This window comes from Chrysoperla carnea, chromosome X (genome assembly GCF_905475395.1).
Source record: "Chrysoperla carnea chromosome X, inChrCarn1.1, whole genome shotgun sequence".
NCBI classification, from domain to species: Eukaryota; Metazoa; Arthropoda; class Insecta; order Neuroptera; family Chrysopidae; genus Chrysoperla; species Chrysoperla carnea.
The window spans coordinates 9,403,911-9,416,448 of NC_058342.1; the positions used below are offsets into that span (position 1 = coordinate 9,403,911).

At 30.0% G+C, this 12,538-nt stretch overlaps 1 protein-coding gene across 1 annotated transcript in view; it reads right to left on the reverse strand.

The window, feature by feature from the left end:
• LOC123302328 (chloride channel protein 2) overlaps window positions 1–12,538 on the reverse strand; it is a 71,524-nt gene that overhangs the window by 14,104 nt on the left and 44,882 nt on the right. The window contains exons 5-11 of the mRNA XM_044885214.1: window positions 9,642–9,932; window positions 8,607–8,817; window positions 8,443–8,544; window positions 7,006–7,108; window positions 4,961–5,095; window positions 4,830–4,895; window positions 1,621–1,807 (exon numbers count right to left, since the gene is read on the reverse strand). Coding sequence (XP_044741149.1) covers window positions 1,621–1,807; window positions 4,830–4,895; window positions 4,961–5,095; window positions 7,006–7,108; window positions 8,443–8,544; window positions 8,607–8,817; window positions 9,642–9,932 — 1,095 coding nt within the window. The remainder of the gene's footprint in view (window positions 1–1,620; window positions 1,808–4,829; window positions 4,896–4,960; window positions 5,096–7,005; window positions 7,109–8,442; window positions 8,545–8,606; window positions 8,818–9,641; window positions 9,933–12,538) is intronic.

Below are 12,538 nucleotides of genomic sequence, written 5' to 3' on the forward strand. Positions count from 1 at the left end.
GTTTCGTTAAATGAACATATGCACCCGGTAAAATTTGTCATTAAACATGAGTAATTTTCGGATGGTAAATTTTTGCAGAAATGCTCTTAAACGTAAATGCCGATGGGTAACCCGGTAGAATATTGTTTAAACAAATTTTTTTAAACATATAATTGAGGTCAACATTTTCAAAAATGGTTTTTTGGAATTTTGATCTAAACCCTCAAGTTTTCGAGTAAAAAATTTATAAAAATTTGAAAAACGCGATTTTTACGACTTTCTTCCCTCAAACAGCGTATAAAAGAATCAGATTTTTAATAAGTACCAATGATTTTATCTGCAGTGTAAGGCTTACTCAACAACATTTTGCAAAAATTTTTGACCTAATTGAATTTTAAGTGCTTGTCTGTTAATTGTTAAGGGGGCGCGCGAAAAACCACCCGAAAATAACGATTTTTTGTTCTATACATGCTAGATAGGATATTTACCTTTGAAAATTCACTACTTTGAAAATTGTCAACAGAGTGAGAACAACGTCTCAAAGTAGATCGACAGGGATAGTAAATGTCGAGGCCTAGTCATAATACGCATGTCTTAATATACAACATAATATCCTAGCGCGTATTTAAAATAAGATTATACCACTTTTAAATAAAATTAAAACAGTATATTTTGTACAAATTACCATTTTATCCTTTTCAAAAATTTTTTTCATAGAATTCACACAAAATTATCTAACAATATTACTCGTTTGAACGTTAAAAAAAAATATAATTTTATTTTAAACACATGTGAATTTGAAATATAAACATATCATTGAAGCAGCTGATTCCGGTTATACGATCATGCGCATTGAATACCAGGCCTCCAAAATGGTGTTTCTCAAAAAAGTTTAAATGTAAAAAATGTTCATTTTCAAAATAAACAACTTTTGTTTAATACATTTTTTTGTAAACATCACTGTTTACTCACGAAGATACACATTAGATGCAAATTTTATAGTATGTATTAATATGGGATTATCAGTTATGTATGAGTAACATGTATGTATGTGTAATGTGAGAATGTAATCAACACTTTAACGGGTAAACAGTGATGTTTCCGAAAAAATATTTCAAACAAAAATTGTTTATTGTTGTATAAGGAACATTTTTTGAACGAAACTTTTGTTCTGTCTCTAAAGGTTAATAAGATGGCGCCTATGGACTAAAGACATAATTGACCTATGTTGCCTATTTACGAGCATCATTTTTCACGTCTTGAGCACGCTATTCAACTTGCTATCTGTTTTTGTTTTTGAGTTATCGTGTCCACAGACAGACAGACAATCGGAAATGGATTTTATGAGCAGCTATACCAAAATTTGGTTGATAGCATCAATATTTCTAAGCGTTACAACCTAGGGACTAAACTTAGTATATCTTGATATATTTAAAATATACATTTTATAAAACTTGTATAAAGCTTAAAGAAAATCAAGACTAATGTATAAACTTCAGAAACTTATAATTTTCCAAATGAATAAAGTCTTTTTGTAAAGACACCAAAAATGTAATCATTCTGTTAAAAATATTTGGCAAACTTTAAACGTAGGGATTTTAAACTGACATAATTTGAACTGTTACAGGAAAACGTTCTTACCAGTAATTTCAAAAACTATTACACTGACACTAATAGTATGAGTTACTGCTCCACTAAAAGCTGCGGCTCCGACAATTGCATAACCACCAGGAATTATAGGAGCCAATCTTTGACTAGCAAATGCTACACCTGTAGGCATTGCTAAATGCATGAGTTCGCCTGTTGCACGTCCTAAAGCACCACCAATCTGAAAATATGGAAAATAATAAGCGTAAACGTTGCGTCCCTTTTTGAAGGACCTAGTGTACTTTGTAGGTCTTGATGTGTAAAACATGAAAATGTGTTAAAAAATTGTCTAACACCCCCAAATTTTCAAGTTATTGTGCAAAATCCATTTTTCGTGTACTCCGTGTACTTGATTGACTTTTTGTGGAAAAAAATAGTAAATAACAAGTTTTTAAAAATTTTACGAATTTTTTCGTCGAAGAAATTTTTTCCAATATCTACAACGTAGGCCATGTCGCTCATAAAATGCTTCCATTTTTTTTTTGTAGCACAGTGAAAAGGGAATATTCATGTATTTTTTTAATATTTATAATTCATTGTTTACACCGTTATAACATAGTAAAAAATATAAATACTGTTTAAAAATCCTGTAATAAAGAATAATTTTGAAATGTTTAAACGCAGACTTTTTGGCGCTCTCTGCTCATGACGTATTAATATGTGACCTGCCAATTGGTGACAGTTCAATATACTTATTTACTACCGGTGCGGTGTTACACTACTAGTATGTCAACAAATCTGACAAGCCATGTATACTCAATGTCACAAAAAATGCTCGTTTTAAAACATTCTAAGTGTTACTATTATAACATAACATATGATGCGTACGCTTAGAATGTTTTAACTATGGCACTTTTTCTGACAGTGAGTGTACGACACGTCATGCCCGTTTTAAAATTTGAATTTCCGTTTTAGAAATTTGAATTTCCCTCACTGAATTTGTACTTTTATTAATTAATTTTAAGTAATTAAAAAGATATTAATTACTAAAATATAGTTTAGTTCAAATGTACAGCCAATAAAGTTACGGAAAAAAAAATTTGAACCTAATGTAAATTTCATGAATATTCCCTATCGGTCATTTTAGCTAAATCATTTCGTATTTGCTCAACCAAACTCATTTAGATTGAGCTGTGTCAATACATGTTGAGGTAGCAAGGTCTGCTATTTTGGTACTTCTCATTGAAAAAGTTACGTTCGAATGAAAATTGACAAGATCTGTTTCAGAAAAGAATAGAAAATATCGAGGTTAGGTGTATGAAAAAATTTTATTGTTACACGGTGTATTGTTAGTCACGTTGCATCCCATGGGGAATAAACGTGTTTGGTCAAAATAAATCCGAAAAATCGGATTTATTTTGGAATATTTGTGTCATATTTCTGCATGGAATCATTCTTAAGATGAGATGAAATAGACCATGGGACAGAAATTAGTTGTGTCTGTGAAGGTTTTAACTTCTTATTTCTTAGGGATAGCTCCGACTTTGAGAATTTCTTTTCAAAAATGCGTGTTTTTTAATATTATTTAAATTCCGAAACATCCCAATTTTTAATATTGATTAAACAATAAAAACTGTTTTTAACGGAATAATTACTTTTATAATTTTTATTTTTTTTTATTTTGAAAATTTCAATTGATAGTATTAAACATTAATCATCAACAACGCCCTCCACCCCCGCAGTCGTAGTTAATAATTAATTATATAATTTAAACAATAATAGCAACATTTACAGGAGAAATTAATTTTTTCTTGTTTTTATAACAAAGTGGGGGTTTTTTATTGAAAATTTAGTATAAATAACATTTTACACAATTTAAACAAATAATTATTTATATTGTTTAAACAATAATAACATTTGGGACATTGTTGATGATAAATGTTCAATAATATCAATTGAAATTTTCATAAATATTGAAAACAAAAATTCTAAAAGTCGTAATTCCCTTAAAAACAGTTTTTATTTTTTAGGCAAATATTGGTTAAAAAATATAAAAAATAATTTCCTGAAATTGGGATGTTTCTGATTTTAAATAATATCATCAAAATCGACGCTGTCCATGAGAAATAAGAAGTTTTTTATATTAAAACAAGTGGACATAGACAGCATAGATGCATAGACAGTGTTGATGACTCTATCACATTACACATACATTGATGGCACACATAATAACTGATATTGCTGATATAACGGATACAATTTACGCCTAATTTGCGCCCTCACAGGTAAACAGTAATATTTACGAAAAAAAGTTTCAAACAAAAGTTGATTATTTTTTATAAGGAATATTTTTTACATTTAAACTTTTGTTCTATCTCTAACGGTTTACAAGATGGGTCCTACGGATCCAAGACCTAATTGACCTATGTTGCTCATTTTCGAACTTGACCTCACTTTTTACGTCCTAAGAACGCAATAAATTTCAGCTTGATATCTCTTTTCATTTTTGAGTAATCGTGATGACAGACGACAGAAGACAGACGACAGACAGACAGACAACCGGAAATGGACTAATTAGGTGATTTTATGAACACCTATACCAAAATTTTTTACTTGGCATCAAAATTTTTAAGCGTTACAAACTTGGGACTAAACTTAGTATACCTTGCATATTACATACCGAGTTTGTTTCTATCATCTTGGGATATACATATGTCTGTAGTATGACTGAATACATCCGTTTACTAATGCATCTAAGCGAAAGCACTGTTTTACTCATTTTTTTCGAAAGAACTGTGTTCTCAAATGAGCACGATGACGTCATATTTAAAGCATCTGTCTGGAAAAACGTAGCAGGGAATTTGTCGGACACCATGACCAATTGATAACATCAAAAATTATGTAAAAATTCAGGAAAAAATGAACTACGTATGTATTAAAAGGCAAAAATACTTAAGTACGGCATCTTCGAGGTCGTAGGCAAGCTCATCGGTGTAGTATTTTTGTCCAACAAAATATTTTATTGTTTAATAATTATTAATGTTATCAAATGATCATAGTGTCTGACAAATTCCTTTCTGTGTTTTTTCAGATCGATATCTTAAATATGACGTCATCGTGCTCATTTGAGAACGCAGCTCTTTTGGTAGACTCGCCAAAAGGAAGCAACTCACAAAATTTATAGTATGTATTAATCATTTTACATAGCACCTTTTCTGTCTCATGGTCTAAAAATATAGTAAATTGCATATTAAAAAAATTACCTTAAATACAGGGATGAAACTTCCACTGGGAACTGGTAAAGTTGAACAAATAATTGAAAATATAAACTAGAAAAAAGAAACTAAAATATTGATACCTACATAATACAGAAATTTGTTTGCGTATCACTTACAGTAAAAGCTGTAAAACAAGCTAAATTTACAAATACGTTTCCACTGTACGAGTTCACCCAATGTTTAAGTATAGCCGATTCCTCGACTGTAAAATTTTCTTTTGTCCATGTAAAGCTCGTAAAAAGGCCTGTTACCTTTAATAAAAGAATTTAAAAAGTGTTTTATATACTTTTTGTTTAAAGTTTAAAGACGTGTATTGAGATTAGCTTGCATCAAAACTCACTTTCGGATTACTTGACCGACCATTCACTGATCATTTAATCATTTTATTTTTTATTGATATTTATTATGTTATTATTATTACCAACCTCTGTAAACTTTGATGCAAATACAGATTATTTCTATTTCATTCTATTTTATTTGATCAATTGATTACTGATCAAATAATCTGTGAGCCTCATCACTGATCATTTGATCAGCGACGAGGATCAAATCAATGACGTCTGATGCTCTGTCAGCGTTACAAAAGGATACTACCAAAATTTCCCAAATAAATGATGTGATCGATTTGAAATTTTGATTTTCAAAGATTCAACGATGATTCTAATGTTGAATTTCGAAGATTCAACGAAGGATAATAAATAATGTCTTGGTTTGAAAACCCTTGCCAAGCTTATTTGAACGTAGAAAGAATAACCAGGGTAGCAAACGCGTTTGATTTGTGATTCATTCAAATTATACATGAAAAGGGGGCGAACCTTGCATCAAATGAGGTATTTTTGTTTTTTTGACATGTTGATTGTTATGTAAAGACAATGTTAAATCCAAGTTTTCGACCTCGCCAAACGATCGAATCAAGCAGAAAAATAAGGAAATCTTGAAAATTTTCACCTTATTTTAGTTTTCGCCGATTTTTACTTGGAAGGGCTGGTTTTTCATTAAAGAAGTAGTGTTTATTTTCAAAAAGGTTGAATTTGCAACAATTTCGGATCAAGCCGATTTTTATAGCGCCGACAGTTTCGGAGATAAAGCTTTTCAAATATGTCTATTTTTTCAAGTTTTACGCTTTTTCTCAAAATTCCATCTTGTAAACCGTAGAGATAGAGCAAAAGTGTAAATACAAAAAATGTTTCTTATAAAAAAACTTTTGTTTGAAACATTTTTTCGTAAACATCACGGTTTAATCGTCAAGGCTCCAAAACTAGAAAAGATTGGGAGTTGAAAATTTGCAGGTAGCTTCAACTAGTGGTCTTGTGAAACATTCTGGAAAAACGAAAAATATTTCTGGAAAATACTTTGGAAAATTAAAGTTCCAAACTAAAGTTGTTAATTTTTTAATTAGAAACATTTTTTACATTAAAACTTTTGTTATCTCTAACGGTTTACAAGATGCAATGTTGCGTAAACTCGTGTAATACTTGACAAAATAAACAAACTTTGGAAAGCTGTATCTCCGAAACTATCGGTCCTATAAAAACCCGTCTTATCTCAAATGCAAATTTAACCTACTTTAAAAATGAAAGCTGCAATTTTTGATGAAAACCCAGTCCCTCCAATCAAAGTAGGCAAAAACTGAAATAAGTTCTAAATTTTCGAGGTTTTTCTTATTTTTCGGCATGACCCGGTCGTTTGCCGAATCTTGTCTTGTCTGTATTTACATTGCAAACAACATTCCAAAAAAACAAAAATACCTGATTTGATGCAAGCTTCAATGTTTCATTTGATTGGCCTATTAGAGTAAGAATGTAAACTAGTTCAAACTCCGCTTGTCCTACACTCGCTTAAAAAAAAATAATACCAAATATAATAACATCTTAGAATTCGCAAAATCGTAAGTGGTTACTACTTAACCATCGGCTAATCAAAGGAGTTGATCTATGTAAGAACTAAATATCATAGCAAAAAACTACAGGCGGGTTTTTAAACGATTTTTTTTTATTTATTATTTTTTATATGGGTAATAATAATAGGATTAATTGAAAGTAAAATTTGATTATTGTACAATCGTTTCAGAATGAATGAAGTAAATGAAATAATCAGGAAGTCATTGATTTGATTCCTAAGTATCTTACTTACCACAGTTTTTGTAAAATTGTATGCTTACTTGGTCATGAGTAGTTAAATCACCAGCCATAAAACGTCCGAAGCCCAATGGAAACGATACCGAAGATACAACAATAGCAACAATTCCAGGATACAAAAATCGACTAAACATAAATAATTGTCATTTTAATAAAATAGCGTTTGTTGCTGGCATATAAAATATAAAACAGTTTACCGTTTTATCCACCGTGCTATTTAAAAATGTTTTATTACTAAACTTATCAAAAATTCTGTATACAACGATGATGAAAACCTACTACACAGGTCAAAATTTACGATTTTATAGAAAAAATCATACCGACTGCAAAACATTCTCGGTCAAGAAGCAAGTGTTTATCGTCATTGCATCATGTAGTACTTTGGTTAGGCAAAATTTAGTAGAATCGAGGGCAACGGACTATACCCAATCCCTATGGGGAATGGCTTAGAATCAAATTTTTTTTTTAAATGTGCGCAAAATCTTAATGCTTCGCATTTTGACATAGACCATTTATTGGTGCATAAATAAACGAAGTCGATAAGTGTGAGACGACATCTGTTGATGCATAAGTGAACAAAGTTTTTAAGTAGACTCAGTTTGAAACATTAGTACTTGATACAGCCGTAGGTTTACCTGGATACATCTATGCATAGAATATTGATAGCCGTTTTAAGTAAAACTGAGAGTAATTCAAATTGAGAATTGGAATAATGAGAAGACAATTTCCTTTGTTAGGATAAATGTCAGTCATTCTAGAATTATCATTCTTGTTCATGGCTGAAGCCAATAAATCTTTCCGACAGATGAATTAAAATAATATAATATAAATATATATAAATATATATATATATATATATATATATATATATATATATATATATATATATATATATATATATATATATATATATATATATATTTATATTTTATTTTATTTTTATTAAAAGTCTAGCAGGATTGTCAGATAAGTCAGAGTGTTCAGAGACGGACGGACACAGGTATACTAAAATTTTGTTGGTAACATTAATATTTTTAAGCGTTACAAACTTGGGACTAAACTTAGTATATCTGGATATGTATTACATATATACATGGTATAATCATTGCGTTCAAATTTGGCGTATGGCAACTGTTTGCAGCTAATTTTTAAGAAAAACATACAACCTCTCGAGTGGTCTTAAAAACTTTGTTGAAAAAGAAATTTAAAAATTGCAGTACGCTTTTACTTTATTTCTCACACTTTAAATCTTTCGTAAAAAGCGGCAAGGGGTGATACAAATATTTGAGCAATAATTTTTCTTTAATACTTTCTGTATAATTATTAATTATATTACTAATTCTGTATAAATATTTAGATTAGAAAATCTGTAAATTTTGGAAAACTTTATATTACGTTTGGTGAGATATGGTAAGTCAATTTTTAAGACTTAAAATTTTAAAAAAATTAAAAAAACTTACTTTTTTTGTAAGAAAGCATTCATTTTCTTGCTGGATCGCATAAATAACACATACTGCCTATGTGTCCATACATAAAATGCTCCACCAAATCCGCAAATAACTCTAAATATCAAAAACTATTAATTGAATTCAGAAACTGTTGACTAGATATTAAAAACTATTACCCTAAAAGTGCAAACACAAATAATTCTTGTGGATCAAAAGGAAAATCCTGCTGGAAATTTGTTCTGAAAACGGCTGTCACTGTATCTGCTTCGTCAAACCATACAGCTAATAATCGAAAAATAGTTGCCCCACATACAGCGGCAAAAAAAGCCCGCCAATAGTTTCGTACAGCAAAATAAACAGTTGTTACTTCAATTGAAAATAAAACACCTTAAAAACAATTATTTAAGTATTTGATTGTCAAACTATTAATATGCAAGTCAACAATTAATATTCCAAGTGTCAACGAAATCATTTCTATTCTTTAAGTTATGAATTGTTCTCGAAATTGCATTTTAAATACAATCTGTGAACTTTATAGCATACAAATTTAGAATAGTCCTACATATCGCCTTTTTTACTTGATGGAGGTTCATTTTATATGGATTATAAAATTAAAATATCACTTTTATTTACTTCTAAAATAAATAAAAAAATAACTTGACGTATATTGATTGTTTTTGTTTGTTTTGTTTTTTTTATCATATGCTAATGGTCCGAGAACGGACTGCAAAAATACTAACAAACAGTGTAAGAGTCGTCATGCATATAAATATAAAAGTGCTTGTTCTCTGATTTGTGGAAATTGGGTAATACGAAGAATTTTTCTTTTGAACCATGCCCTAAAAATGAATCCGTTTTCCGTGATGAAGCTTTGAAAAAAGAACTCATCCATGCTACGAAAAAAATTTCTTACTAGAGTCGACAGTAACTCTTAGTATGTTACGTTATCTACACGTTATCTACAAGGTGAAATCATGCACGTAAGCTTGTCGAGGGGTAATTGAAAATAATTCCCCTGTAGATTATCCATTCGTGGACAGCGAAACCATTTCTCGCATTTCATCCCCTTGGTCAGTTCTTCGAAACGAATTCATTTTTAGGTTATGGAGAATATTTATTTCTTCACTGGATCTATACTATCATCTAACCAAAGGCCAGCGAATTAGGAAAATTATATAATTTCGTTGGCACCCGAAATAAAAAATGTATACCTCCAATTGGAGCCGCAAAACAACTAGCGACACCAACAGCGCAAGCCGCTGCTAACATTTCACAATTTCTTGATTCATTGTCATAAATTCCTTGAAAACTTGTCACCAATTTACTTAATAAAGTTGCAGCTATACTTGCAATATGCACAAAAGGACCTTCCTTTCCTAAAGGCATTCCACTTCCTAACGTTGCTGTTAAGCCCACAGACTTTGCGATCAACGTTTTTAATGTTAAGTATTCTTTTAATGCAACACCTCTTAAAATAGTTTTCATTTCTGGTATTCCTGAGCCTATATGGAAAAAAAACCTAGTATTGATTTCACTTGTTATGCATTTTACTTTTAAGGCTTTTGCATACAGAAAGCTGTCTGTCGAGATGGAAACAAATTGTATAATCGATCTTCTCTTGAGAAACTATGCTACTGAAGGAGAAGGAAAAAGAAAGTAGGTATAATTATTTTTTCTAAATATTGTTTTATCAGTCGGTAATAAGCTGCCTGCGGACCTGTTCGCATAGAAGGGTGAGAATGATCCATGTAAATGTATGTTTTTGTTCAGGTTTTACTATTACTGTATAACATATACAGTGTGTCGCATTTAAGATGAGTACACCCTCATATTTTCGTTATTTATGAGCATATTGATTTGAAATTTTGCACAGTGATAGAGAGTTATGAGTTACAGTTTTTAAGATACTTAACCAAAGTATGAACTTTACACTACAAATTGACAAATAGGGCCTACTGCAAATTGACAAATAAGGCCGATTCTTAATATTTTGCCTAGCGTCAGACATGTTTAAAGATATCGAAAAAAAACTACTAGAAAAAATTGCTTAGAATATTTGTTCATACCACCCATATACTAATTTTCATGACCAAATTCGCATTTTTAATTTTTTCATTATTTTCGTCTTTACTCAAAATATATTGAATACATAACACTATTAAATTATCAATCTGTCCAGTTTTTACATTCCATTGCACACTAGTTATAACAGTTTATATTTAATTTAAAAACTAGTGTGATATGGAATGTAAAATCTCGAAAAAATTAATAATTTAATAGTATTATGTATTCAAATACTAGCTTCACACCCACCCGCTTCACTGGGCTAAAAAGTAAATAACACCGCTTTATAGCTTCCACCTCTCTTGATGTGTACAGTTTTTATTTTGTTAATTGTAAAATAGTCATAATTCATTGAGTATATCATAATTCTTTGAGTTTAATAGTTGGCCATGAATTTTGACATTCACTATTGTTAGGGCCATTTCACAAAGTTAGTGTCTTTGCTTTTTCTTTGGTGATTTTAATTAATAATGAGTTAGTACTAACTGACTATACCAAGAATCCGCGAATCACAGTCATCGTTGTGCTGTGGTTGTTGTTTATTCATTTTCAAATTGGCCGGCTCGGAAGCCGGTTCATTGAGTTCATAACTTTTTCTTTTTTTAATTATTATTAATTCGTTTCTCGATCTGAATGGATCTTGTTCTTTCGATTGATTTAATTAATCAATCTAAATATAATTTAAACGTTGTCGAGTCAGTGATTCTGTTTTCATCTTCAAAAGTTGCAATTTTTCAACTTTTTCAATGTTGAAACGCGTGGTCTTCAACATTTTATTTTTTATTTAACAATGTGTTAAAGTTTAATTTCTAAATCGATTTTTATCTTGATAATCAAGTTTAATTTTGAATTCATATTGATAATTACAAGTGAACCACATGTGATTTAGTGCAGTGAGCTAAACATTTTATACTTTTCGCGCCATTGAGGTGATTTACCCGTGCAATTTTTATTATAAGAAAGGTGCATCAGTCAAAAGCCAACAAACTATCATTAAAAAAAAGCGTGAACAAATTCACCGTAAAGGTTTGATAAATTATCCTAAATTCCTTTCTCCTAAGTTTATCCTATCAAACCTTTTAAATATCAAGTTATTTTTCTTCTTTAACTAGTGTAAAACTGGTGAGTGCAACCTGGATAAAAACTGGTGAGTACATAACTCTTTTTTTTCATACGGTCCATTATTTTCAAACTTTCTTAAATTCGCTAATTGTTGAGAAATATTTTAGTTTTCGTGAACCAGCGATCATAGCCCCAACAACTATTTTAAATTTTTACACAATACTTTAATTTCTGGTTCAAAATTATGACTATACATCTGTTCCATCTATAATCATCATTTAGAACCACAAATTAAAGATTTCTGTAAAAATTTAAAATAGTAAATGTCAGATTAAATTTATTAAAAAAAATTTTTTTAAATTATCTTTATCGTTTTAATTTATAGCTCATGTGTTATTTTGATGTATGAGCTATATTGCTGTACAGTTTCATTAAAAACCATTCGCTAGTTTTTGCTTGAAAGCGTAATAAACAAACAAACATCTTGACTTTCACATTTATAATAAATTGGGTTCTTAAGAAACTTATAATAATTTTGAGGCCAAAATAATGAAAAATTAAAAATGCGAATTTTGTCATGAAAATCGGTATATGAGTATAAAAAAAATATTCTAAACAACTCTTTCAAATCAGTTTTTTCGACATCTCTTATCACCTCTGACGCTAGGCAAAATATTAAGAATCGGCCCTATTTGCCAATTTGTAATAGGCTGAGTTTACAGTTTAGATTTCGGTTAGGTAAATAATGAAAACATGGGGGTGTTTTCATCTTAAGGTTGTTGTCTGTATATCGGCAGAAAAATGTATATACTTATTAAGAATATAATAATACATTTACCATAAATTGGAGTCGATTAACCGTCTCTAACTCGAGATAAATTCATTTAAATTTCGGATAATTAAAATGGTGAGCATAGGAAAGGTTGTGTGTTGTTGTAGTTTTAACACGTCTTTTAATTTTAGAAAAAATACTAGATTTAAG